Here is a 27,339-nt window from a genome sequence, read left to right on the forward strand (position 1 = left end):
GTCCAGGGTCCATACTCTCAGGGTTTCTCCAGTCTCTGTCAGGCCAGCAAGTCTGGTCTTCCTTTTTGAGTTAGAATTTTGTTCTACATTTTCCTCTAGCTCTGTCCGGGCCCCTCTATTGTGATACCTGTCAGAGCAGTCAGTGGTGGTAGCCGGGCACCATCGCGTTGTACTGGACTCAGTCTAGTGGAGGCCATGGTAGATGTGGTCCATTAGTCCTTTGCACTAATCTTGCCCTTGTGTCTTTAGTTTTCTTCATTCTTCCTTGCTCCCGAAGGGGTGAGACCAGTGGAGTATCCTAGATGGCCGCTCACAGGCTTTTAAGACCCCAGACTTATACCCATAAATTAAAAAACTTAAAATGAGATTAAATATTTCTTAGAAAAATATATCTTATCAAAACTGACCCAAGAAGAAATAGAAAACCTGAATAGATTATAAGCATTAAAGAAATTAATAGTTTAAAAAATCTCTCCAACAAAAATGGTCCCAGATGGCTATAGAACAGTTTTTATCAAACTTCCTAGAAACAGATAATTCCCATCTCATATATATTGTGTAGAATGTGAAAAAAAAGGAATGTTTCTTAACTCATTTTATCAGGTTATAATTACCTGAATTTTAATCCCAGACGAGGACAATAGGAGAGGGGGAAATTATCTCATTTATGAACATGGACACAAAAATTCTAAATAAGATATTAGAAATGAAATTCAGTAATGAATTAAAAAAAAAAATGACCAAGTAGGGTCCACCCTGCAACTGCGTATATGAGGTGGTATTAGGAAGTCTATTATTGCAATTTAAAATATAAGTAGGTTAAGAAGAAACTTAAATTTTCCATAGATGCAGAAAAGTATTTGATAAAATGACATCTATTCATAATTAGAACTTCTAATAAAGGAGGAATAGAAGGAAATTCATTTACCCGGATAAAAATATCGACCTAAAATTAATATCACCTACTTCTACTCTGACACACATGGGATGGCCATGAGTCGAAATCGACTTGACGGCAGCGTTTTTTTTTTTTTTTAAGGTGTAATGTTAGACGTATTCTTTGTAAGGACAGGTACAGGACAGAAATACCCATTACCACCACTTTTCTTGATACCATTTACAATGTCAGTGTCAACCACAGTGTTTCATAGGAAGAAATAAAAACAAAAAACATACAAGAGCTTTATAGGGGAATTTTAAAACTTTTTAAAAAGATTCTCAGCCTAAACAAATAGAGAGCCATATAATGCTTATGAATGATAACCTCCCCCACCAAAAAAAAAAAAAAAAAAACCATTGCTGTTGAGTTGATTCCCACTCATAGTGACCCTATCAGACAGAGCAGAACGGCCCCATAGGGTTTCCAAGGAGCGCCTGATGGATTCGAACTGCCAACCTTTTGGTTAGCAGTCGTAGCTCTTAACCACTATGCCACCAGGGTTTCCTTTTGAATGATGAGGAGATTTAATATTGTGAAGAGGTCAGTTCTGCCCATGTTAATAAGTGCAGTACAATTCCAATTAAAATATCAGCAGAGTTTTTGTGTGTGTGTGTGAAACTTAAAAAGCTGAGCCTAAAATTCATATAGAGTAGTAAAAGCCCCCATGAATAGCTAAAACAGTTTTGAAAAACAACGACAGGAGGACTCACCTTAACAGATATGACAACTTATTTTAAAGCAACAATAATTAAGACAATATAGTATTACTGAGGGGTCCGCGGCGGTTCAGTGGTAGAATTCTCTCCTTCCATGGGGGAGACCCAGGTTTGATTTCCAGCCCGCGCACCTCACGTGCGGCCACCACCCGTCTCTCAATGGAGGCTTGTGTGTTGCTACGATGCTGAACAGGTTTTAGCAGAGTTTCCAGACTAAGACAGACTAGGAAGAAGGGCCTGGTGATCTACTTGTGAAAATCAGTTGTTGAAAACTGTGTAGATCACAGTGATCTCATCTGCAATTGATCATGGGGATGGTGCAGGAGTGGGCGGCATTTTGTCGTGGATGGCGTTGCCATGAGTCGGGGGTCAACTCAACAGCAGCTAACAACAACATTATTGTAATGCCACTAGGCAGACAGACCAATGGAATAGAATAGAGAGCCTAGAATCAGACCTACTTATAAACAGAACCTTGATAGAATGCTGAGGTGGAATTGCAAATCAGGGCAAGGGACCCTTGAATCAAAGGCCCAGGGAAAGCGCTTATCTAATGCAAAAGAGAAAAAACGGCCCCAGGTCAGGAGAATATGTTCAATTGTCTATAACCAGCAAGGGATTAGAATCTAGATTATCTACAGAGCACTTATAAATCAATTAGGGGAAAAAAAAAAAAAAAACCAAATTCTAAAAAATATGGGGAGATGTTATAAACAGGAAACTCACCAAGAAGCTCATGTGGTCGCTAAGCATATTAAAAGGTGATCGCCTCACTAATAACTGAAGCACAGATCAATACCATAATATAATTTCACACCCAGCAGGTGGGTCAGATTTTAAAATCTGACAAAACCAAGTGCGAGTGAGTGTATGTGGTGGGCCTATTTGTTGTAGTTAGTTGCCGTTGAGTGGATTCCGACTCATGATAACCCTGTGTGTGCAGAGTAGAACTGTGCTCCTTAGGGTTTTCAAGGCTGTGACCCTTCAGAAGCAGATTGCCAGACCTTACTTCCAAAGTGCCTCTGGGTGGGTTTGAATAGCCAGCCTTTTGGTTAGTAGTCCAGCGCTTAACCGCTGATGGGCCTATAGAGGGGTACAAAAAAACTGAGAACAATTTGATAATATCAAGTAAAGTTGAAACTTCACATACCCTGTGACCCAGCATTTCCACTCTCAGTGAAATTCTAACCCATGTTTATAAGAAAAAAAGAAGACACCATAAAATATTCTTTACAGCATATAGGTAATATTGTAGAATTGGGAGCAACATAAGTGTTACTAAAAAAGGGTTCAGAGGACTCCCCAAAACTATCACCCTGAGACACTCTTTGAACCTATATCCAAGCCTGTCTCCTGAGACCCCCTTTTATTGGAATAGCAGAGTGGCACACAAAATAAAGGCTATTACCTGTAAAATTGGTGTCCTGCTTAACCATCAGTATGAGACCAAAAGGTCAGCAATTACCAAAAGCAAAGTTGAGAAGACAAGGAAGGGGTCAGGGAAACTAGAGTACTGAGTACTGGAAATGGAACAAACTGAACACAAAGTCAATGTTCACACGTTGTGATAAATGTAACTAATGTCACTGAACAATTTGTGTGGAAATTGCCAAATGAGAACGTAACTTGCTGTGTAAACTTTCACCAAAAACTCAATAAAATATTTTTAAAAATAGTGTTATAAATAAATGGACCCCTGGTGGCACTGTGGTTAAGAGCTTGGCTGCTAACCAAAAGGTCAGCAGTTCAAATCCACCAGCCGATCCTTGGAAACCCTATGGGGCAGTTCTACTTTGTCCTATAGGGTCCCTGCGAGTTAGAATCAACTCAACGGCAACGGTTGTTTTTTTTTTTTTTTAAATAAATAGTGATATATTCACACCATGGAAAAAATGAAAAGCAAGGAAAATGAAGGAACCAGAGCTAAATTCATCAATACGGATAAATCTTTCAAACATAACAGTGTATAGAAAAAGCAAGTTGCAGAAGGATATGCCCAGTGTGATACCATTCAAAGTTTAAGTCATTCAAAAGAATACTACATCCATTAAATGTCTGCACAGGAGTCCCTGGGTGGCCTAAATGATTAAATACTTGACTGATAACTGAAGAGTTGGCTCTTTGACCTCGCCCAGAGGTGCCGTGGAAGACAAGCCTGGCAATCTGCTTCTGAAGGGTCATAGCCATTGAAGACCCTATCTGCACATACGGGGCCACCATGAGTCGGAATTGACTCGATGGCAGCTAACGACAAATGCTTGCACACGTGGTGAAGTGAAAATGTAACAGCATGTGAAGGATTCGTAGACACTAAATTCCAGATGATGGCTACCTGAGGTTGATGGTGGTGGGGGGGGGCAGGAATGGGATGCAGAGAGGTACACCAGGGACTTCAGCTGCGTCTTTTCAGATCTTATCCCTTTACAGAATCTTAAGCGGCTATGGAAAAATTAAGATTTACCAAAGCCACAAGATGGGTGCCTGGGTGTTTATTATTCTACATATTTTTCTGTAGGGTTTGAATATCTCATGCTTTAAAAAGAGAGAAAGAACTAGAAAATTCACAATGGAATCCCGACAGGTTGCCAAAGTCATCTCCATTGGGGAAGGACGGTACGTTCCTCCTGATGACTTCAAGCTCTTCTCTTTCCTCCCTTCCTCCCAGGCGCTCTTTAAACTCTGGGGTTCCCCGGAGATGTACCCCAAAGACATCCTGACGTACACTGAGTTGGTGCTGGACTCGCAGGGCCATCTGGTAGAGATGAACCGACTTCCGGGAGGAAATGAGGTGAGAGCCCAGTGAAGCCCAGCACCAGGTGTGAATCACCCTGTATAAAATTGCTTCCTGAAGAAACACACCTGTTTTCCTTGTCTGCGCCTCTTCTACCAGGTGGGCATGGTGGCCTTCAAAATGCGATTTAAGACCCGAGAGTATCCGGAAGGGCGGGATGTGATTGTCATTGGCAATGACATCACATTCCACGCTGGGTCCTTTGGCCCCAGGGAAGACCTTCTGTATCTGCGGGCATCCGAGATGGCCCGGGCAGAGGGCATCCCCAAAATCTACCTCGCAGCCAACAGTGGGGCCCGCATTGGCCTCGCAGAGGAGATCAAGCACATGTTCCAGGTGGCTTGGGTGGACCCTGAAGACCCGCACAAAGTAAGTCCCAAAGCCAGTGTGGTTCCATTCATCTAGCATTGCGTTCTCATCGGGGTGATAGCAACCCCAAGGAGCTGAGACAGATCTTGCTCTTTTATGTATGTTGTTAGCTGCCATTGAGTCACCCCCACCTTATGGCAACCTCATACACAATGGAACAAAATGCTGTCTGGTCCTTTGCCATCTCCATCATCAGTTGCAGATTGGACCATTGTGATCCATAGGATTTCCACTGGCTGATTTTCAGCAGTAGATTGCCAGGCCTTTCTTCCTAGTCTGTCTTCATCTGGAAGCTCCACTGAAACCCTTCACGTATAAAGCACAGGTCTACGTACAGTCCATAATTAGATACAGTATGTCTGTGTCATTAAAACTTCATGGGTGTGGTGGTTAGGGAAAAATGCCCACAAAAGCTCCTTGCAGGGGAGGGGGGTGAATAAAAAGCTGAGAAACACTGAATCAAACGAATTTAAGAAAAGCATGAGGTTGTGTTGTAAGGATGAGTGAAATAATATGTGATTAACATGTCATTAGACAGAAAAAAAGAACAGTTGCCGTGGAGTTGGTTCCGACACATGGCAACCTCACGTATATCGCGGTAGAACTGGGCTTCATGGGGTTTTTAATGACTGATTTTTTGGAATTCAGTCACCAGGCCTTTCCTCCTAAGCTCCTCTAGGTAGACTTAAACCTTCGACCTTTCAGTTAGCAGTCAAGGGCTTAACCATTTGCGCCATCCAGGGACTCCAGCATGTTATTAACATCATGTTATTAGCATGATAATTTCGCCTCTCCAGTGCTGACGGAGCCCTGGTGGTACAGTGGTTAAGCACTCAGCTGCTAACAAAAAGGTCGGCAGTTTGAATCCACCAGCCTCTCCTTGGAAACCCCATGGGGCAGTTCTACTCTACTGTGTCCTATAGGGTCGCTATGAGTTGGAATCGACTCGCGGCAACAGGCTTGTTTTTTTTTTTGGTTTGACAGTGCCTGCATTAAAAAAAAAAAAAAAGTGGCTAATGAGGGCAGGGAACTGAATTCTTGACCTCACTGAAGTGTATTTTTTAAGGGATTTAAATACCTATACCTGACCCCACAAGACTACACCAAGATCAGCCCCCTGAACTCCATCCACTGTAAACACATTGAGGAAGGAGGAGAATCCAGGTATATCATTTATCACTATCGTTGTTAATTACTGTGGGGTTGGTTTATTGACTGAGCTCTGACTCATGGTGACCCAGTGTACAACAGAATAGAGTAGTGCTTGCCCTGCACCATCTTCACGATCGTTGGTATGCCCAAGTCCCTTGTTGCAGCCATTGTGTATTTTGAGTGCCTTCCAACCTAAAGGGCTCATCTTCCAGTGCTATACTGGACAATATTCTGTTGTGATCCATAGGGCTTCCATTGGTTAATTGATTGTGAACTAAATATGCCCGATCAGCAGACCAAATCCTATTCCAGATTGCTCTTGGAGGAACATGGAGTGGTGTGGGAGTGACATCTTTGGTTTTGGGGGGTGAAATTGTTGATACTGTACTTGCCCTTTTAAAGACTTGGAGTCTGGTGGTGAGGGTCCCTCAACTCCTGCTTTCGTTTCATACCTGGCTGCTTTATCCCCCTTTCACATCCCTCCTGATGTGGGTCCTTGAGAAATCTGCCAGCCTTGGATGTTTCTGAGCCAGAGCTCGGATTTTAACCTGGGTTTGGTTCTCGAAGGTACGTGGTCACGGACATCATTGGGAAGGATGAAAGCCTGGGTATGGAGAATCTCAAGGTCTCGGGCACCATTGCTGGGGAGTCCTCTCAGGCCTACGATGAGATCATCACCATCAGCTTGGTAAGTCTCTGCCTTTCTTTCGTGTTGCAACTTTTTATTATGGAAACTTTTAACTAGTCCCAAAAGTAGAATTGACCCTGAGCCCTCACGTGCCCACCACCCAGCTTCGACCATTCCCGACATGCAGCTGTTCTCATTTCCCACCCTTTTGACATAGCCACAGTACTACCATCACATCCAACAGAATGAGCAGTCAATTCTTTAATATCATCGTGACCCTGTTCACATTTAGTTTTAATGGTGTGTCTCAAAAATATCTTCTCAAAGTTAATTGGTTTGAACCAGAGTCCGATCTCCTCTTATTTGAAAGGCACTGAGTGTTTAGAAGAACTTTTGTCTGATTTTAACTGCCATAAAATGAGTGTCCATCCTCCCCCTCCTGTGGCCTTTCCAGAAACGTTTTCTGTTTCTATTATTGTTATTACTAGTAGTATCAGTAGTACTGGTAGTATCAGTAGTAGTAGTAATACCAAAAAAGAACAAAAACCAAAAAAAACCCTTTGCCATCAGTCAATTTCAGCTCATAACAACCCTATAGATAGAGTAGAACTGCTCTGTAGGGTTTCCAAGGCTATACTCTTTACCGAAGCCACACTTTTCTCCTGAGGAGTGGCTAGTGGGTTCGAACTGGTGACCTTTCGGTTAGCAGCCGAGGGCTTTAGTTAGTAGTAGTAATAGCACTATTTAATGATAAACCATTGTTCAAGCCTTATTTTTACATATGGTGCTGGATCTTCAGTTTCCAAAGTAGAAAAATGTTGGCCATGAGCATCTTTCTCAGGCTTGTTTCCTAGGTGTTTATTTTTTTAATATATAACTTTTTATTTGGAAATTGTTTAAGACTCATAAGAAGTTGCCAAATAGTACAGAGAATGCCTGGGTACTCTTTACTCCAGTGATTGTGTCTTCCGTAACCACGGTACATTGTCAAAACCAGGAAACTGACTTTGGTGAAGTCTTATTAACTCAGTACAGTGCTCGTTCAGAATTTACCCCTTTTGACCTGCACCCCTAGACTGCCTTCTGGTCGTGCAGGAGGCTGCAATGGTTCGTGAATGGCAGAGCTTAAAAGGGCTATACACAAGCCTCTTGAAGCAAGAGCCAGAACGTCCAGGGTCTGCTCTTTGTCTTACACCGTCGTTTCGGTTAACTATCAGCTACCTCCTTTCTGGACAGGAAGCCAAGATCCAACTAGTGGCCAAAAGAACAAGCTTTTGTCTCTGCAGTGTGGCCCCAAATCAGGTTGCCAGTGGCCGAGATGTAACTTCCATTTGTGCCCAGCACATTCCTGGGTTCTCCCAGCTCTGGGGGGCGGTGCACCCTCAGCAATTCAGAAGGGGTCCTGTCTCTGCAGGTGACCTGCCGAGCCATGGGCATCGGGGCCTACTTGGTGAGGCTGGGCCAGCGGGTGATCCAGGTGGAAAACTCCCACATCATCCTGACAGGAATAGGGGCTCTCAACAAGGTAACCCAGAGGGCCTTTCGGGGAGCAGAAGTGTGCGTGGTGGGGATTGTTTTAACATTGTCCCCTGATGGAGCACGTTTTCTTCCCTACGAAACCAGTCTCATTCCTAGTGATGTGAGAGCTGTTTTTCCAGTTTGTGTTTGTCTGGGCCCCTTCTGAGGCAACACAGCATATTTATTAAATTTCAGCTTCACCCGGGTACTGTGGGAGGGGCTGTAGGGATGTGCAGAGAGGAGGGAGACCTGTGGTTCTTCCCAGCAGCCTGACAAGGGGCGAGACAGGAAAGTACACAAATAGCCGGAGTGCTGGAGCAGGGGTTTCCAAACGAGCCCCCTTCTGCATCCCCTGGAGGGTTCCTTAAACCTGGGATCCTCGGACCCCACCTCCAGGGGTTCTGATGCTTTGGGTCTGGGCTGGGTCCTGAGAATTTGCATCTCTAACATCGTTCCCAGGTGGTGCTGATGCTGCTGGATCAGGGACTTTACTTTGAGAACCTTTTAGCAGCCACTAAAAGTGGAGGCTTTGTAGCAACGTGGAAAGTGTTAGAAAAAGGTAGAATACAGAACCACACGATCACTATGATTCTAACCACGAACAGCAGACAGGAGTGCGGAACTCCAAATTATACTAGGAGCGAGCTTACTGGTGATTCCTCTTTTCCCCCTCTTTTTCCAGTGTTCTATAATGCCACTTCAATAATTTTTTTTTAAATGTCAGTAATATAAAAAGTTAGTTTTGCTAGAAGACCCTAATACTTTTTTTTTTTTTGGGCTCAGATTTCTACTCTCTCCCCCTTTCTCTTAAGAAAGATTTTTAACTTTACAACAGAACCTTTCCCAGCTCTGTCTTGAAACACCCAGAAGGGATTTGCTTTTGACATGCCAAAGTAACCAGCTGGATTACTGGTCCCCAAATTGGAACTACCCGGGGAACTGAAAAAAAAAAAAAAAGGCTGATTCCTGGGTCTTAGTCCCCAAAGTTCTGATGTACTTGGTCTGGGTACAGCCTGGGCATCAGAATTTTTGAAAGTGCCCAGGTGGTTTTAATGTATGGCCAAGGTTGAGAACACTGAGCAAGATGATTTCTGGACAGGTGAAAGGGCCATGGACTTAGGTGGACCATCCGTACAGGACTCTGCTAACCATGTTGTGTCAAAGCAGGTCCTGGGAAGAGAAGTTTACACATCCAACAACCAACTTGGTGGTGTGCAGATCATGTATTACAATGGCGTCTCCCATATCACTGTGCCTGATGATTTTGAGGGGGTTTATACTATCCTGGAGTGGCTGTCCTATATGCCAAAGGTAAGTATTGTCCCCTGCAGTTTAGAGCCTGGAAGACTCCTTTATCAGGGACCAAACCAGCTCATTTGCTAATTGTATCCCTGTTGCCTCCTGGGTGATGTGCGAAGGTGGGAAGGTGGGAAGCAGGGAGCTCTGTAAGCATGGCTTGGGTTGACTTTTCTTTACTTCTGTCTCCTTCCCTCCCTGATTTCCAGCCCTGTACTGGCTGATCTTTGATCTTTTGGTGGCACTAATGCCATCTGCAATGATGCTACCCTTTAGAAAGGGATGGTCTTGACTCCCAACAAAAGAGGAGGGAGTGCTGGACAAGGAGAAGCCATAAGCTTTGCAGTCAGCCTGGATTCGATTCCTGACCTTCTCCTTAGTAGCAGTGTGATCCTAGGGCAGTGTCTTTATCTCTCTGAGCCTCAGTTTCCTTATCTCTGAAAGGGGGGTATTAATAGCACCCACCCCATGGTGTCACCATGATGATGAAATGAGATGCTGTTCAGAGCCCAGCACTTAGTAGGCCTTCATCAAATACTGCATATGATGGTGATGATTAGCTAGTTCAGGATGGACGTCTTATGTTGACTAGGTAGATGTTTGTGCTCAGTGTTCTCGACTGTGATAGGGGATGCTATTTGCCTGGCTCACAGGGGACCTGCTGAGCAGCAGCCTAAGAAGGAGATAATAGTGGACATGGTTCTTGGTTACTGTAACATTCTATACAAATAAGTGAGGTTGTTATTCTTATAATTATTTCTAAGGTTGGTTTCTAGGGTTCAGTTTACCCTAGACTTCCTGCCAAGAACTCCAGTTTAAATATCACGGATATAAGTACTTATTCCTGAGTATTTTCTCCCACTCAGGGAGCTTTCCCACTGTTCATTTTCCTAACTCTTACCACTCCCTGTTGCTAGCCTCTTTGTTTCTTTCTCTAATGAGCGCTTTTCCTCTCTCCTGGCCTTCTGTAGCAGTAGCAGCCCCATCTTGCCTTTGTTTCACTTCCCAGAATTGTTAAATCCATCTGAACCCTGAAGTACACTCAAGACTCCATAAACTGGACTTCAAAAGATTCTATGGGATGGTTAATCCTGGTCTGACATTTTTCAACCAAAACAGAAGTCCTAGAGAAGGGGTTAGTGCTGTATAACCAGGCATAAGCATAGCCAGAGGAGGAAAGAGTATAGGACTCATCACAGGTGTTATTGACAAGCATCAGAGACTGAGTTGGAGACCTGTTTTCTTTTCTAGGATAATCACAGTCCAGTCCCTATCATCACTCCCACTGACCCCATTGACAGAGAAATTGAGTTCTACCCATCCAGAGCTCCTTACGACCCCCGGTGGATGCTTGCAGGAAGGCCTCACCCAAGTAAGTCCTAAAGTGTTCTGCCTGGGTCTCAGGGTTTCTTTTCTGGGCCTGGGATAAAGGAGCACTTAGGAGAAGAATTGATATTTGGTGAGATATCCCAAAGGAGCACACCTGAGATCAAATGCAGGGCTCTGTGCTTTTCCTGAGCCATGAACCAAGAAGGTATGAATACAGCCTCGGGTTTCCTGAGCCAATAGATGGAGAATGGGGTATTACAGAGCCCATGGCTCCTGAGACTGCCCTGTGGTCTTGTTGATGGAAGATTTGGTACTGAAACTTCCAAACTTCAGAGTTTCAAAGAGAAGACTTCTCTTTATTGACTAAACCTTTGTAAGAAGAGAACTCTGTGAGTTTACCCAGGATGGGCAGCTTGGCCTTTTCTTCTACATGCATATACACACACACACAGGTACACACATATACACAGGTGCACACATGCACACACACGATACACAGGTACACACACGTATGTACCCATATACAAGATGCATATACACACATGTACGAGCACATACACACAGGTGTACATGTACACACAGGGCACACACATACACACATGCACCCAGGTGCACATCCATCCTCTTTGTCTTTGAAAGGGGCGGGTTTGCCTCCCAGAGGTATATTATTTCATTCTGAGCAACCAGAACAGAAAAGGAAAGCTGAGCTATCCTGTCACCATGATCCCCTGTGTAGAATTTCACCTGCTGCTCCCCGCCCCGTGCCAGCAGCATCCTCAGGAGTCTGTGAGATTCCCCCACAAAAAAAGCCCCGCGGCTTGTCTCTCCCTTTTTCCATTTCTCTCGGGCTTTCCCATCTGTAAGCACCGAGAGGACTCTGTCCTGACTCAAAAACAGTGGACTGCTTACTGGCAGCTCAGACAGCAGGCAGACAGTGTGGTCAGGACCTATAGTTCTCAGGCACCCAGCCTTCCACATCTGCAACTCAACACACCTCGAGCTGCCTGCTCCTTGTTCTCATTAGATCGTGTCATTTATACCAGGGTGTGGGCTTAAGTCACTGTCACTGTATCCACTGTGTTCTTTCTGGGAAATTAAAGGCTGTCCTCCCAGGGGTCTTAGATAGTGCTGCTGTAGCACAAGTACCACAGGTGAGTGTCTTTAAAGAAAAGACATTTATTTTTTCACAGTTCTGGGGGCTGAAAGTTCAAATCAGGATCTTGACCATGTGAACATGATTCCTTCTTTGTTGGTTGCCCCGGGCATTCCTTGGTCCTTGGCGACCCTCACATGGCGTCTGTCTTCCCCAGTGCCTGCCCAGTCTGTGTCTAATCTGTTCATTTTAAAACTCAGCAGTGAATAGGTTTATGACACACCTTACGTTGGTATGGCCTCACCAACATAACAAAGAAACCCCTCTTTCCAAACATCCACGGCTTGAGAAGACAAAGTAAAGTATTATAATGACATATACAAAGGCCTGGAGTTAGAAAACCCAAAGGGAAGAACACGCTCAGCATTTTTCAAGCTGAAAGAACTGAAGAAAAAATTCGAGCCTTGAATTGCAAGATCGAAGGATTCTATGGGGAAAATATTAAACGATGCAGGAAGCATCAAAACAAGATGGAAGGAATACACAGAGTCACTGTACCACAAAGAACTGGCCGACATTCAGCCATTTCAGGAGGTAGCATATGACTAGGAACCGATGGTACTGAAAGAAGATATGCAAGCTGCACTGAAGGCATCGGCAAAAAACAAGCCTCCAGAAATTGACGGAATAACAATTGAGATGTTTCAACAAATGGATGCAGTGCTGAAAGTGCTCACTCGTCAATGCAAAAAAATTCAGAAGACAGCTACCTGTCCAACCGACTGGAAGAGATCCATGTTTATGCCTATTCCAAAGAAAGGTGATCCAACAGAGTGAAGAAACGATCGAACAATATCATTAATATCACACACAAGTAAAATTTTGCTGAAGCTTGTTCAAAAGCCACGGCAGCAGTACATTGACAGAGAACTGCTAGAAATTCAAGCTGGATTCAGAAGAGGATGTGGAAGGAGGGATATCACTGCTGATGTCAGATGGATCCTGGCTGAAAGCAGAGAATACCAGAAAGATGTTTACCTGTGTTTTATTGACTATGCAAAGGCATTGACTGTGTGGATCATAACAAATTATGGATAATATTGAGAAGAATGGGAATATCAGAACACTTAATTGTGCTCATGAGGAACCTGTACATAGATCAAGAGGCAGTCATTCGAACAGAACAAGGGGATACTGATTGGTTTAAAGTCAGGAGAGGTGTGCATCAGGGTTGTATCCTTCCACCATACTTACTCAATCTGTATGCTAAGCAAAAAATCTGAGAAGTTGGACTATATGAAGAACAGGTAATCACGATTGGAAGAAGACTTGTTAACAACCTGCATTATGCAGATGAGACAACCTTGTTTGCTGAAAGTGAAGAGGACTTGAAACACTGATGAAGATCAAAGACCACAGCCTTCAGCATCAATTAGACCTCAACATAAAGACAACAAAAATCCTCACAACTGGACCAATAAGTCACATCATGATAAACGGAGAAAAGATTGACGTTGTCAAGGATTTCATTTTACTTGGATCCATGGAAGCCAAAACCAAAAACCAAACCCACTGCCGTCGAGTTGATTCCGACTCATAGCAACCCTATAGCAGCAGTCAAGAAATCAAACAACACGTTGCATTGGGCAAATCTGCTGTGAAAGAACTCTTCAAAGTGTTGAAAAACAAAGATGTCAGCTTGAAGTTTAAGGTGTGCCTGACTCAAGCCAGGGTGTTTTCAATCGCCTTGTATGCATGTGAAAGCTGGACAATGAATAAGGAAGACCGAAGAAGAATTGACGCCTTTGAATTACAATGTTGGCGAAAAACCGAAAACCAAACGCAGTGCCCTTGAGTTGATTTCGACTCAGTGACTGAATATTGAATATACTGTGGACTGCCAAAAGAAGGAACAAATCTGTTTTGGCATAAGTACAGCCAGAGTGCTCCTTAGAAACAAGGATGGTGAGAGTACGTCTCACATACTTTGGGCATGTTATCAGGAGGGATTAGTCCCTGGAAAAGGACACCATACTTGGTAGCCAGCGAAAAAGAGGAAGACCCTCAATGAGATGGACTGATACAGTGACTAAAACAATGGGCTCAAGCGTAACAGTCATTTGTGAGGTTGACGCAGGACTGGGCAGTGTTTTGTTCTGTTGTGCACAGGGTCTCTATGAGTCGGAACCGACTCTGTGGCACCTAACACGTAACACAGGTATGACCCGTTGCCATCGGGTCGATTCTGACTCATATTGACCCTATAGGACAACAGTAGAACTGCCTCATAGCGTTTCCAAGGCTGTAATCTTTATGAAAGCAGAATTCCATATCTTTCTCTGGCAGAGTGACTGGTGGGTTTGAACCATTGAACTTTCAGTTAGCAGCAAGTGCTTTAACCACTGCACCACTAGGGCTCCTGATCCACATGTATAGGGGTTAGGATGTAAACACATTTTTGGGGGGGAGGGGGCTACCATTCAATCCATCACACCAATTAAGTAGTTGTCAAACCGCAGTGTGTAGTTAGCAGAGTGCGGATGAGTTTCTTAGGACAGGCAGGCCCTCCTGAAACCCCACCTTATGGGAAACATGTATCCAGCTCCCCTTGCCTCTTGGGAAGAGAAAGCTAGGACTGAGCTTGGGGTCTCGGTGTACTAGGCATTGTCGGGTAGGTGGTGGTAGGCAGAGGTTCCATATGGACCGAATTCCTGTTTTGGTGTATTTTTTTGGGGGGTGGTAGCTGTATAGTCTTAGGGGGTAAAGGTACCTGGGCTATCAGGTTATGGTCAGGCTGCCCTTAAAGAGATTGCAGAGCCATCTGGGGCCCCTCAGCTGACTTTCTCTCTCCTGCCCACAGCTCAGAAGGGGGCCTGGCAGAGTGGATTCTTCGACCAGGGCAGTTTCAGGGAGATCCTGGCACCCTGGGCCCAGACTGTGGTGACGGGACGAGCAAGGTAACCGTAGGATGGGAGCAGGTTGCACAGACCTGGCCTCACCAGGCATTGGGACTCCTAGGTGTTAGGCCGGGCAGCTCCTCCCTCCCAAAGGGCCCCAGAGACACTTTCTCCTAGGCCCCAGGGTGTTCAGAACGCAGAACCAGCTGGAGGACTGGTTGTCTGGATGAAGTTCTTCATAAAAACCAGCCTCCTACTGGGGGCCAGGACCCCTGCCCCTGTGTTAGCCCCCAGAGGCAAGGCTCCCTATTCACAGGGGGTCACGGACTCCTTTGGGAATCAGAGGAATGCCCTGGGTGCTGTCCCCAGACAACTGTGCAGACACTCAAAACCATGAATCCCATTTCAGGGGGACCTCAGACAGGAACCCCTACCGCATACCTTCACTGGACAGAAGGCTTGGGTGCCTTCGGAGCTGAGCAGCTCAGTCTTCGGTGGTGTAGCTCTCATCCCTTCGAGTAGCTCCAGCTGCCCAAAAGTTCCTCCCCGTATTGAACCCACTCAAGTTTCTGGTATGATGTAGAAGCCATAAGTCCAGACGCTGGAATCAGACCCAAGGTCAAGCCCCAGCTCTGTCACTCAGCTTCTCTGAGCCCCCGCAGCCTCATCTGTAAAATGGAGATAATAATTTTACCCCAAAGGGTTGTTGTGATGGTAAGAAATGATAATCTACGTTAGCATGGTCTTGGTACTAAGCATAGTACTGGTACTTAGTCACTTCTCAGCAAGTGTTTATTTTAAAAACATTTTTTTTTAAAAAACCTGAGAATAAATCTCCACCTGCTTCCACGTGGGAGCCCTTCCTGTGTGTGAGAGACCCTCCTCACAGCCTCTACCTCGTAGGCTCACGTGTGACTGGATGAGACGGAATGCGGTAACATACAGGGTACCAGCCAGTAGCAAGTGGCAGCTGTCAGTGAGCCGTCACGTCCCCTGAGCCGAGTCTCCTTCAGGCTCAACATCCCTCCCCGCTGCCCAGATGTGACTTGGGGTCTAGACCTGCCCTGCCCAATCTGGTAGCAGCCACTGGCGACATGTGTCACAATTTAAATTTAAATGAATTAAACTTAAATGGAATTGGTCATCCAGTTCTCAGGCTCCCTTGCCGCATTTCAAGGGCTCAGTGCCCCATGTGGCTCGTGGCTGCCGTCTTAGACGGCTCAGATACAGAGCATGGCCGTCGTCAAGAAGGTTCTAGTGGGCAGTGCTGCTTTAGACTCTGTACTGCCCCGACCTTCCCTTCCTGCTGTTGTCCTCACAGGGCAGGGCTCAGACAGGACCTTTCCATCCCCCAGATTAGGAGGCTCTTACTGCTTTAGGTCTTTCTCTTTGCCTCCCAATAAAATAATCCAGTCAGATTAAAACAGCCACTGCCTTCGTCCCAGCCACTAGCGAAGACAGCCAGAAACACCAGAGTGTCAGCTGGGGCTGGGTGAACCCCAAGGCCCCCAGGGCCCCTCCCACTGGCATGCTGCTGGGCTCCTGCTCACCTGTGCTCCGCCTTCCAGGCTGGGGGGCATCCCTGTTGGAGTGATCGCTGTGGAGACGCGGACTGTGGAGGTGGTGGTCCCTGCAGACCCCGCCAACCTGGACTCCGAGGCCAAGGTGAGGGGCGGGAGCTGTGCTGCTGTGTCCGCTGGGTCTGCCTATGGGAGTGGTCCCGTTGCTGTCCTTCCAGTTCAGAGGCAGGAAAGCATAGCCTCAGTGCAGCCCCTGGCTGTGTGTGGGGCTCAGTGCCTGGTCCTCTGGTGTTCTCCCTATGGGATGCATCAAGTCCTGCACCATCTTCCCTTCTTCCTCAGAGGAGCCCCTTGGAGTCCCTGGATAGTGCAAACAGCTGGCACACTCAGCTGCTAACCTAGAGGTTAGAGGTTCGAGTCCACCAAAGGCATCTCAGAAGAAAGGCCTGGTGACCTACTTCTGAACGATCAGCCATTGAAACCCCTATGGAGACATTCTATCCCGACACACCTGTGGTCGCCATGAGTCAGAATCGACTCTACAGCACCCGGTTTTTAGAACCCGTCCCACTCGTTGCCCACCTTTGCTATTGTACCTAGGCCATGGCACATAGGGAGGGGCTAAGAAGCCAGAGGCTGCATTCTAGCACCAGCTTTGCTGCTGACTCCGTGTGGCTTCCTAGCCTTTCTCCTCCCTGACCTCGGTTCTCCCCTGTAAATGGGGCTACAGGAACCTCCGGGGCTACAGAGGGAGGGTCGTGAGGCGTCCTCAGACTTTGCAAAGTGACCCAGAGGAACTTCTTTTTGAGACCTACCTCCAGGGCTGATGCTGACGCAGACAGTTGCCCACACTCTGGCGCGAGGCTCCGGCATCGTCCCTGTGTCTCTGGGCCACTGCTCCATGGGAGAGCCTAACCCCCCAGCCCTTCTTTCAGATCATCCAGCAGGCAGGCCAGGTGTGGTTACCAGACTCAGCCTATAAGACGGCCCAGGTCATCAAGGATTTCAACCGGGAGAAGCTTCCCCTGATGATCTTTGCTAACTGGAGGGGGTTCTCTGGTGGCATGAAAGGTAAGCCTGTCCCCCAAGGTCACCCTGAAGCCACAGGTTAGACCCAGGGCAGCTGCCTCGGGGTGGCAGTGCTGTTTTCCTATGCACGGCCTCATTGCCATCTCAGCTGAGCCTCCCAGCAGCCCTGAGGGCAGGAGGCACTTTGGGTAACATCACCGCATTTTTTGATGAGGAACTGAGGCTTGTAGAAAATACGTGGCTTACCGGAGGTCCCACTATGAGTGGCAGAGCAGTGAGGGTCCTGGACACCGTCCCACTCTAGCTCTTTTGTGCTGAATGACCTGGCCACTCGCTTCCCTCTTGGTAGAATGAGGAAATTGTGTGTCTTCTCTGCCTTCCTGGAGGGATGCTGTGAGCCTCAAGTGAGCTCGTTGTTAGGTGCCTTTGAGTCTTTTGACTCATCGCAACCCCATGTGACAGAGGAGAACTGCCCTATACAGTTTTCTAAGCTGTAATCTTTATGGGAATAGATCACCAGGCCTTTCTTCCACAGTGCTCTGGGTGGGTTTGAACTGCCAACCTTTCGGTTAGCAGCTGAGTGCTTAACTGTTATACCACTATGGCTTCTTCAAGTGACCCTGCAGTTGTGAAAATGCTTTTAAGCACAACCACCTTTTTAAATACAATGGCATGTGGTGTGGTATTGAAGAAAATGCTGGATGCGGAAGTGGGTAGACTGGGGTATATCCTTGCCAGCCAGGTGACCTCTATGAGCCTCAGTTTCCCACCTTTATGAAAGGGGGAAAGAATAGGACCAACCTCAGAGGGCTGAGGTAAGGATTTGATGAGCTGATCACTTAATGTGCTCACTGAGGGCCTGGCACTCAATGTTACCTTTTCGGTGTGACCCTCATTGATATTATTGTATTCTACGGTTTGCTCTGGGCTACCAACCTAAAGGTTGGAGGTTTGAACCCACCTAGTGGTGCCCTGGAAGAAAGGCCTGGCGATCTGCTTCTGTACAGATTACAGCCAAGAAAACTCTATGAAACAGTTTTGCTCTGTAACACATGAGGCTGCCCCTGAGTCAGAATCGACTCCATGACAAAGCGTTTGGGTTTTTGGTTTGGTCACCACCTAGGGTGGCCAGAATCTTGGAGGGGCACATTTTGGTGGAAGGGAGAACCATGCCATCATCAGCAGGGGAAGGGCCAGTGTATTGTTGGGGTGGGTTCTGGGTGCTGTAAGTGGTGGAATGGGGCGGGGGGCAGTCACAGTGAGGGCATCTCAGAGCCAGAGCTAGAAGGAATCTCGGAGATAGGTTGATCCCTTCTCCTCTTACAGATGAGGAAACTGACACCCAGGAAGGGGGAGTGACTTGTCCAAGATCACACAGCCATGTAGGGAGTGATCTGTGCCTAGACCAGCCTTCTAACCCAAAGCCATTCCTCTTTCCATGGCCCAGAGCAGGCTCTCAGATGCCCAGGGCCACTGCTGTGGAGGGCTTTCTGTGCTAGGTGTCCTAGGGCCTGAAGACGCCTGACAAACGACTGCTTTGCATTTCAGACATGTACGACCAGGTGCTGAAGTTTGGGGCATACATTGTGGACAGCCTCAGGCAATACAAACAGCCTGTCCTGATCTACATCCCACCTTACGCGGAGCTCCGGGGAGGCTCCTGGGTCGTGGTGGACTCCACCATCAACCCCCTGTGCATAGAAATGTATGCCGACAAAGAGAGCAGGTGGGTGCTCGACCTCCATCTGGCTTAGCCTTTTCTCTTTCTCGCTCCCCAGGCCTGAGGCCCTGTCACCTTTGAGCCACTGGCCGGGGATCATGGGAGTGTTCTGAGTTTCTGAAGGATGGCAACTCTGTAGCTTCATCAATCCAAAACTAGTGTCCAGTGTACGAGCTAGTGACTGGAGCCCAAAGGCAGGATGGAGGAATCGTTGTCAATTCTTTTATAACTTATACTCACCTGCTTCCTAGGACGTTTGTAGTCAAAAATCAAAAGGAAGGACCAAAAGCCCCTGAGTTTCCTGGCAGCCAGGATGAAAAGGGAAATATGATAAGTAACCTAGCTCTCACTAGACTCTGAGTCTCTCCCAAAACTATGAGTTCCCGTAAGGGCTGTGTTTTATTCAGTTTTATAATCCGGGACCTAGTATAGTGCTTGACTCTTGGGAAGGACTGGCCAAACAAATGGTTGGATGGATACCCTTATGAGAGAATCCCAGCTGTTAAGGAGCTTTCTTTAGAGGAGTTAATCCCTTACAGAAAAGACAATGACAACAATGCTTACAACACAGTAACTGAGGGCCTACTAAGTGAAGGCTCTGTGCTAGGTGTTTTATAGGTTAAAAAAGCTTCAAAAGTTGTTCTGCCCTAAATATAAGTACTCTCTCTCTATGTCCTGGACTACCTGGGTGGTGCAGACAGCTAAGTGCTTGGCTACTAACCCAAAGGTTAGCGGTTTGAATCCACCCAGAGGTGCCACAGAATAAAGGCCTGGCAGTCTGCTTTTAAAGGTCACAGCCAGGAAAACTCTATGGGGGCACAGTTCTACTCTGACACTGAGGGTCACCTTGAGTCAAAATCGACTCAACGGCAACTGGTTTTTTTGTTTTTTTATCCTGTGTCCGCTCCCTCATCCATTAATTCAGTGACTATTTATTGAGTACCTCTTGTTTGCAAGGCACTACATGAGGCATTGTGATATGGTGACAAACAAGCCAAGCCTATCCTTATTTCAGGGTGGGTTGCCTAGACCCTCGTGGGAGGCTGCTAAGGTCAGCCCTCCAGGAAGGCTCAGGACCGCAAACAGCCTCGAATGGGGTCCTCATTAACTTTTCATTCTGGCCACCAGGAAGCTCAGAGATACATAGGGCATTCCTCAGGGCTTCCAGGCTTTGAAAGGCAAAAAAAAGAAAAAGGAGTTGTTTAAAGTCTCACATAGTGAGTAGGAGAAAGAGCTTAAAACTCCTGGCTCCCAGAAAAGTGGGGTGCAGAACTCAAATTCTACTAAAAAGACCAGACGTAATAGTCTGACTGAGACTGGAAGGACCCCAAAAGACACTGCCCCCGGTCTCCCTGTTAGCCCAGAACTGAAACCATTCCCCGAAACGAACTCTTCAGACAAAGATTAGACTGGACTCTAAGACATAAAATGATGCTGGTGAAGAGAGTGTTTGTTAGCTCAAGTAGATACATGAGACTAAATGGGCAGCTCCTGTCCGGAAGTGAGATGAGAAGGCAAAAAGGGACAGGAGCTGGATGAATGAACACAGGAAATCCAGGGCGGAAAGGAGGAGTATGCTGTCATATTGTAGGGAGAGCAACTAGGGTCACATAACAACGTGTGTATAAATTTTTATACGAGAAACTAACTTGATCTGTAAACTTTCACTTAAAGCACAATGAAAAAATAAACAACCTCCTGGCTCTCTTGCCTCCCCTCCCCTCCGCTGGCTGTCGCTGGCTGGATAGTGCCTCATAGACTCTATCCTTTCCTCTTCTTCCTTTTCAGGGCAGGTATTCTGGAGCCAGAGGGAACCGTGGCAATTAAGTTCCGAAATAAAGAACTGATAAAGGCCATGAGAAGGATGGACCTGACTTGCAAGAAGCTCATTGAACAGCTAGGTGAGAGGGTCACCTCTCAGGGGTCCAGAGGGGGCCAACCAGCTCTTAGCTGGAGCTTTGCAATATGTTATAAAATGAAGATGTACCAAAACAGGGTTATAAAAACTGAGATATTTTAAGTGTTCACAAATAGCAAATCAATCCTTTTAACATTAAAAAAATAATAATAATAGGTATATAATGCCATAGTGAATTTATTTCTCTGCACACAGAAAATAGAGAAATTTAAGTATTTGGGGCCAATGAAGAATGTCAGGATTTTGGTGGCAAAATGTCTCTTAAGAATTTCTAATCAGACATCAAGTATTTTACTAATTTTGTTTGAATAATAGGTGTTTTTCACTTGTAATCTTTACATGTCATTCTTTTTAAATGTCTCTATATTAAGTGGCAAGGTCTTTATAACTGTGCTATTCACAAGATTATTATGGGACTGTGTGTGTGTGTGTCATTCATTGTCTGGTTTGATAGCAAGGTAATGCCAATCTCATAGAATGAGCTGGGAAGTGTTTCCTCTTGTATTTTCTGAGTTTGTGTAGAATTGATGTTATTTCTTCTTTAAGTGTGTAGTAGGAGCTTTCTAACTAAATAGCTATAGGGCTATTCAGGTTATCTGTTTCTTCTTGGGTGAACTTTGCTAGTTTGTGTATTTCAAAGGATTTGTGCATTTCACCTAAGTCATCAGATTGGCATAGAGTTGTTTATAATATTCCCTTCTTATATTTTACAATATTTATTAAATATGGTAATTGATAATAGCCTGTAAGTGCAGTGGGTCTGATACAAGGGGGCAAATTCAAAGTTGCATGTTGAATGCTGTCTCGCAGTTTGCAAATGCATTTCTGAGACTACATGAGCAACTTTTTTAGGAGTCACAGCAGAGTCACTCCTGGGGCAAGGCCTGTCCCACAGGCCCTGGTTTATGTCCTCCCCCACCCGCCCCAGCCACATGTGGCTGCCTTCCCTGGTTTCTCCTGAAGGCCCCAGCCTGATCAGCTTGTCTCCTTGGCCCCAGGCAAGTCTGATCTCTCCGACAAGGAGCGGCAGGACCTAGAGAGCCAGCTGAAGGCCCGGGAGGAACTGCTGCTTCCCATCTACCGCCAGGTGGCGGTGCAGTTCGCCGACCTGCATGACACACCGGGTGTGATGCTGGAGAAGGGAATCATCTTGGTAAGAGCCGGCTGCTGGCCCGGGGGGTGTGAACGACCCATCCTGAGGTCACCTGGCATCCAACACATGGAGGGTCTGAGATGGGGCTGCTGTTGCACGTTAGAATCACTTGAGGGACTTAAAAAAAAAACCTGCAATTAGGTCAGATTATCTGGGCGTGGGAGCCAGGCATCAGTATCTCTTTAAAGACCCCAGAGAGATTCCAGCAGCTACAGTGGTTAAGAGCTCGGCTGCTAACCAAAAGGTTGGCAGTGCAGATCCACCAGCCACTCCTTGGAAACCCTATGGGGCAGTTCTACTCTGTGCTACAGGGTTGTTTGGAGTCAGAATTGACTCGACAGCAACGGGTTTGGTTTTTTTGTGGGTCTAACCTCTGCGAGTCCCTGGGTGGCACATGGTGAAATGCTGGACTACTAGCCAAAAGTTTGGTGGTTCAGACCTACCCAGAGGTGCCTCGGAAGAAGGGCCTGGCGATCTGCTTCTGAAGGCTCACGGCCTCGAGAACCCTACGGAGCAGCTCTGTTCCGCATGCACGGAGTTGACTATGCTTCTGCATAAACCCACGTCCCGGCTCAGTTGAGGTGGAAGTGGTCACCGTGTTTGCACGGGGACTTCTGTCTTCACCCGAGGCTGTGGGAAGCAGTCTAGTGACTTGCCAACATACCAGCTCTGCAGGCAGACAGACCTGGGTTCAGATCTTGGCTTTGCCCCTTCCTGGCATGAGCCTCCACCTCGTCGAGTCTCAGCTGCTTTACCCATAAAATGGGAATGGTCGTAGGACCTGGCCTCCCACCCAGCCTCCTCCCGCCCTTGCCAACGTCTCATGCCTGGGCTTGTTCGCAGGACATCCTGGAGTGGAAGACGGTGCGGGAGTTCCTGTACTGGCGCCTGCGCCGCCTGCTGCTGGAGGACCAGGTCAAGCAGGAGATCCTTCAGGCCAGCGGGGAGCTGAGCCACGTGCACGCACAGTCCATGCTGCGCCGCTGGTTCATGGAGACTGAGGGGGCCGTCAAGGTGGGCTGGGCTGTGGACAGGTGCCCGGCGGTGTGGGGGGAGGGCAGGCCCACCAGTGGGGCCGCTCTCTGAGGCAGGCTGTGCCTCCCCAGGCCTACCTGTGGGACAACAACCAGGTGGTGGTGCGGTGGCTGGAGCAGCACTGGCAGGTGGGGGACGGTCTGCAGTCCACCATCCGCGAAAACATCAAGTACCTCAAGCGCGACTTTGTCCTCAAGACCATCCGAAGGTGAGTGGTCCCCCACCTACCCGCCCACCTGATTGGCAAGTACTAGAGGCAGGATTCAAGCCCAGCTGCCTGAATCTAGAGTGGCCACTTGTACCCTCCACGTCGTACAGTCCTGGGATCTCAGGCTTGGTCCCCCAGCAACAGCGGCCTCAGTGCCCCAATGCCCATTCCCCCACACAACGGCCAGAGGGAGGTGCAGAACCTGGGGGGTCTTAGACCGCGGTGGGGGGAGGCTATCAGTTTATGATCCTTGTTGAAATAGATGAAATGACTTGTCCAAGGCCAAGGTAAGTATAGAACCCAAAGTCTAAGCCACTAGGATTTAGGGTGCTGGCTCCCATTCTGGTGTCAGCTTTTCCAGAGGGTTACTCCCCCCTACACATGGGGTCCCCCTGAGGTAGCTAGTAGAGCACGTAGGACTCCACCTGGGAGATGACACTGAGGTTTGGGGATGTGCCTTATCTCAGGTCACACAGTTAGTGACCAGCAAGGCCAACTCTCACACCGCAAGGCAATTTGCTCACCAGGCCTCATGCCCTCTGCCCCATGGGGCCATCCTCTCCCCACCCCCCCGTGACCACAGCAGGAAGGGGCTTGGACCTCTGGGTTCTAAACTATCCAGGGACATGAGTGTGACATGGTCCTGTACCAAGGACGCTACTCTCAAGGGGCCCCGAGCCAAGTGGCAGGCCCGACCCCAGCCCGTCTCTCCCCACTGCAGCCTGGTCCAGGAGAACCCTGAGGTGGCCGTGGACTGCGTGATCCAGTTGAGCCAGCACATCAGCCCAGCCCAGCGGGCCCAGGTTGCCTACCTCCTGTCCACCATGGAGAGCCCAGCCTCCACCTGACCCAGCCCTGCCACTCACAGGACCATGGACCCGAGAGACCACACCGCCTGCGCTTCCACCGCAACCCCACACTGAGGACCAGGGGCTGCCTCTCTCCATCCTGGGCGTTTCTGCGGGGCTGCTGCTCACTGCTGTCTCAGTCAAAAGCTCAGGGGTGCCCCTTCCAAGCAGAAACAGCCTCCTGTCCCTTGTTGGGAAGTTTGCTTTGTTTTGTCTTGTCTCCTGAGATAACAGTTTGCTGCATCATTGAGTTGAACCAACACCACCCCCCGCCCCGTTTCCTTTTGTTTCTTCGTGTCTGGTGTGCGGGATCCAGGTGTTCTCTAGGCCTGGTTTCTATCAGATCATGGAATCTTTTATTTTTTTACTCTGTGGCCAGCTCTTGATTTAAGGATCTTATATATTTCGATATGCCAAACAGACCAAGGAACGAAAAATCTGGACAACAGAAGACCTATTTTTGTAATGATGCTGACTCAGGCGCTGTCTAGTTGCCCAGGAAAAGGTACAGATTATTATTATTTTTTTTTAATTAACTTTTATTGAGCTTCAAGTGAATGTTTACAAATCAAGTCAGACTGTCACATATAAGTTTATATACACCTTACTCCGTACTCCCACTTGCTCTCCCCCTAATGAGTCAGCCCTTCCAGTCTCTCCTTTCGTGACAATTTTGCCAGCTTCCAACTCTCTCTATCCTCCCATCGCCCCTCCAGACAGGAGATGCCAACACAGTCTCAAGTGACCACTTGATATAATTAGCTCACTCTTCATCTTCATCAGCATCTCTCACCTACCCACTGTCCAGTCCCTTCCATGTCTGATGAGTTGTCTTCGGGAATGGTTCCTGTCCTGTGCCAACAGAAGGTTTGGGGACCATGACCGCCAGGATTCCTCTAGTCTCAGTCAGACCATTAAGTATGGTCTTTTTATGCGAATTTGGGGTCTGCATCCCACTGATCTGCTCCCTCAGGGGTTCTCTGTTGCGCTCCCTGTCAGGGCAGTCGTCGATTGTGGCCGGGCACCAACTAGTTCTTCTGGTCTCAGGATGATGTAGGTCTCTGGTTCATGTGGCCCTTTCCGTCTCTTGGGCTCTTAGTTGTCGTGTGACCTTGGTATTCTTCATTCTCCTTTGATCCAGGTGGGTTGAGAGCAATTGATGCATCTCAGATGGCCGCTTGTTAGCATTTAAGACCCCAGACGCCACATTTCAAAGTGGGATGCAGAATGTTTTCATAATAGAATTATTTTGCCAATTGACTTAGAAGTCCCCTTAAACCATGGTCCCCAAACCGCCGCCCTTGCTCCGCTGACCTTTGAAGCATTCATTTTATCCCAGAAACTTCTTTGCTTTTGGTCCAGTCCAGTTGAGCTGACCTTCCATGTATTGAGTATTGTCCTTCCCTTCACCTAAAGCAGTTCTTATCTACTGATCAGTAAAAAACCCTCTCCCACCCTCCCTCCCTCCCCGCCTCGTAACCACAAAGGTATGTGTTCTTCTCAGTTTATACTATTTCTCAAGATCTTATAATAGTGGTCTTATACAATATTTGTCCTTTTGCCTCTGACTAATTTTGCTGAGCATAATGCCTTCCAGGTTCCTCCATGTTATGAAATGTTTCATAGATTCGTCACTGTTCTTTATCGATGCGTAGTATTCCGTTGTGTGAATATACCACAATTTATTTACCCATTCATCCATTGACAGACATCTTGGTTGCTTCCAGCTTTTTGCTATTGTAAACAGAGCTGCAATAAACATGGGTGTGCATATATCTGTTTGTGTGAAGGCTCTTATTTCTCCAGGGTATATTCTGAGGAGTGGGATTTCTGGGTTGCATGGTAGTTCTATTTCTAACTGTTTAAGATAACGCCAGATAGATTTCCAAAGTGGTTGTACCATTTTACAGTCCCACCAGCAGTGTATAAGAGTTCCAATCTCTCCACAGCCTCTCCAACATTTATTATTTTGTGTTTTTTGGATTAATGCCAGCCTTGCTGGTGTGAGACGGAATCTCATCGTAGTTTTAATTTGCATTTCTCTAATGGCTAATGATCGAGAGCATTTTCTCATGTATCTGTTAGCTGCCTGAATATCTTCTTTAGTGAAGTGTGTGTTCATATCATTTGCCCACTTCTTGATTGGGTTGTTTGTCTTTTTGTGGTTGATTTTTGACAGAATCATATAGATTTTAGAGATCAGGTGCTGGTCTGAGATGTCATAGCTGAAAATTCTTTCCCAGTCTGTAGGTGGTCTTTTTACTCTTTTGGTGAAGTCTTTAGATGAGCATAGGTGTTTGATTTTTAGGAGCTCACAGTTATCTGGTTTCTCTTCATCATTTTTGGTAATGTTTTGTATTCTGTTTATGCCTTGTATTAGGGCTCCTAAGGTTGTCCCTATTTTTTCTTCCATGATCTTTATCGTTTTAGTCTTTATGTTTAGGTATTTGATCCACTTGGAGTTAGTTTTTGTGCTTGGTGTGAGGTATGGGTCCTGTTTCATTGTTTTGCAAATGGATATCCAGTTATGCCAGCACCATTTGTTAAAAAGACTATCTTTTCCCCAATTAACTGACTCTGAGCCTTTGTCAAATATCAGCTGCTCGTATGTGGATGGATTTATATCTGGGTTCTCAATTCTGTTCCACTGGTCTATGTGCCTGTTGTTGTACCAATACCTGGCTGTTTTGACTACTGTGGCTGTATAATAGGTTCTGAAATCAGGTAGAGTGAGGCCTCCCACTTTCTTCTTCTTTTTCAATAATGCTTTGCTTATCCGAGGCTTCTTTCCCTTCCATATGAAATTGGTGATTTGTTTCTCTATCACCTTAAAAAATGACATTGGAATTTGGATCGGAAGTGCATTGTATGTATAGATGGCTTTTGGTAGAATAGACATTTTTACTATGTTAAGTCTTCCTATCCATGAGCAAGGTATGTTCTTCCACTTAAGTATGTCCTTTTGAATTTCTTGTAGTAGAGCTTTGTAGTTTTCTTTGTATAGGTCTTTTACATCCTTGGTAAGATTTATTCCTAAGTATTTTATCTTCTTGGGGGCTACTGTGAATGGCATTGATTTGGTTATTTCCTCTTGATGTTCTTTTTGTTGATGTAGAGGAATCCGAGTGATTTTTGTATGTTTATCTTATAACCTGAGACTCTGCCAAACTCTTCTATTA

At 46.6% G+C, this 27,339-nt stretch overlaps 1 protein-coding gene across 5 annotated transcripts in view; it reads left to right on the plus strand.

The window, feature by feature from the left end:
• The window catches only part of ACACB (acetyl-CoA carboxylase beta), a 149,114-nt gene extending 123,299 nt beyond the window's left edge, over positions 1–25,815 (plus strand). For all 5 annotated transcript variants that reach the window (XM_049865728.1, XM_049865729.1, XM_049865731.1 and 2 more), the window contains 16 exons: positions 4,322–4,444; positions 4,547–4,816; positions 5,883–5,980; positions 6,536–6,656; positions 8,011–8,121; positions 9,282–9,425; positions 10,662–10,782; positions 14,693–14,789; positions 16,298–16,394; positions 17,185–17,320; positions 18,827–19,004; positions 20,787–20,899; positions 21,915–22,069; positions 22,913–23,083; positions 23,176–23,312; positions 24,034–25,815. In XM_049865728.1, coding sequence (XP_049721685.1) covers positions 4,322–4,444; positions 4,547–4,816; positions 5,883–5,980; positions 6,536–6,656; positions 8,011–8,121; positions 9,282–9,425; positions 10,662–10,782; positions 14,693–14,789; positions 16,298–16,394; positions 17,185–17,320; positions 18,827–19,004; positions 20,787–20,899; positions 21,915–22,069; positions 22,913–23,083; positions 23,176–23,312; positions 24,034–24,160 — 2,199 coding nt within the window. In that variant the 3' untranslated portion in view covers positions 24,161–25,815. The remainder of the gene's footprint in view (positions 1–4,321; positions 4,445–4,546; positions 4,817–5,882; positions 5,981–6,535; positions 6,657–8,010; positions 8,122–9,281; positions 9,426–10,661; positions 10,783–14,692; positions 14,790–16,297; positions 16,395–17,184; positions 17,321–18,826; positions 19,005–20,786; positions 20,900–21,914; positions 22,070–22,912; positions 23,084–23,175; positions 23,313–24,033) is intronic.
• The last annotated feature ends 1,524 nt before the right edge of the window (positions 25,816–27,339 follow it).

The sequence above is a fragment of the Elephas maximus genome, chromosome 22 (assembly GCF_024166365.1).
Source record: "Elephas maximus indicus isolate mEleMax1 chromosome 22, mEleMax1 primary haplotype, whole genome shotgun sequence".
Lineage (NCBI taxonomy): Eukaryota > Metazoa > Chordata > Mammalia > Proboscidea > Elephantidae > Elephas > Elephas maximus.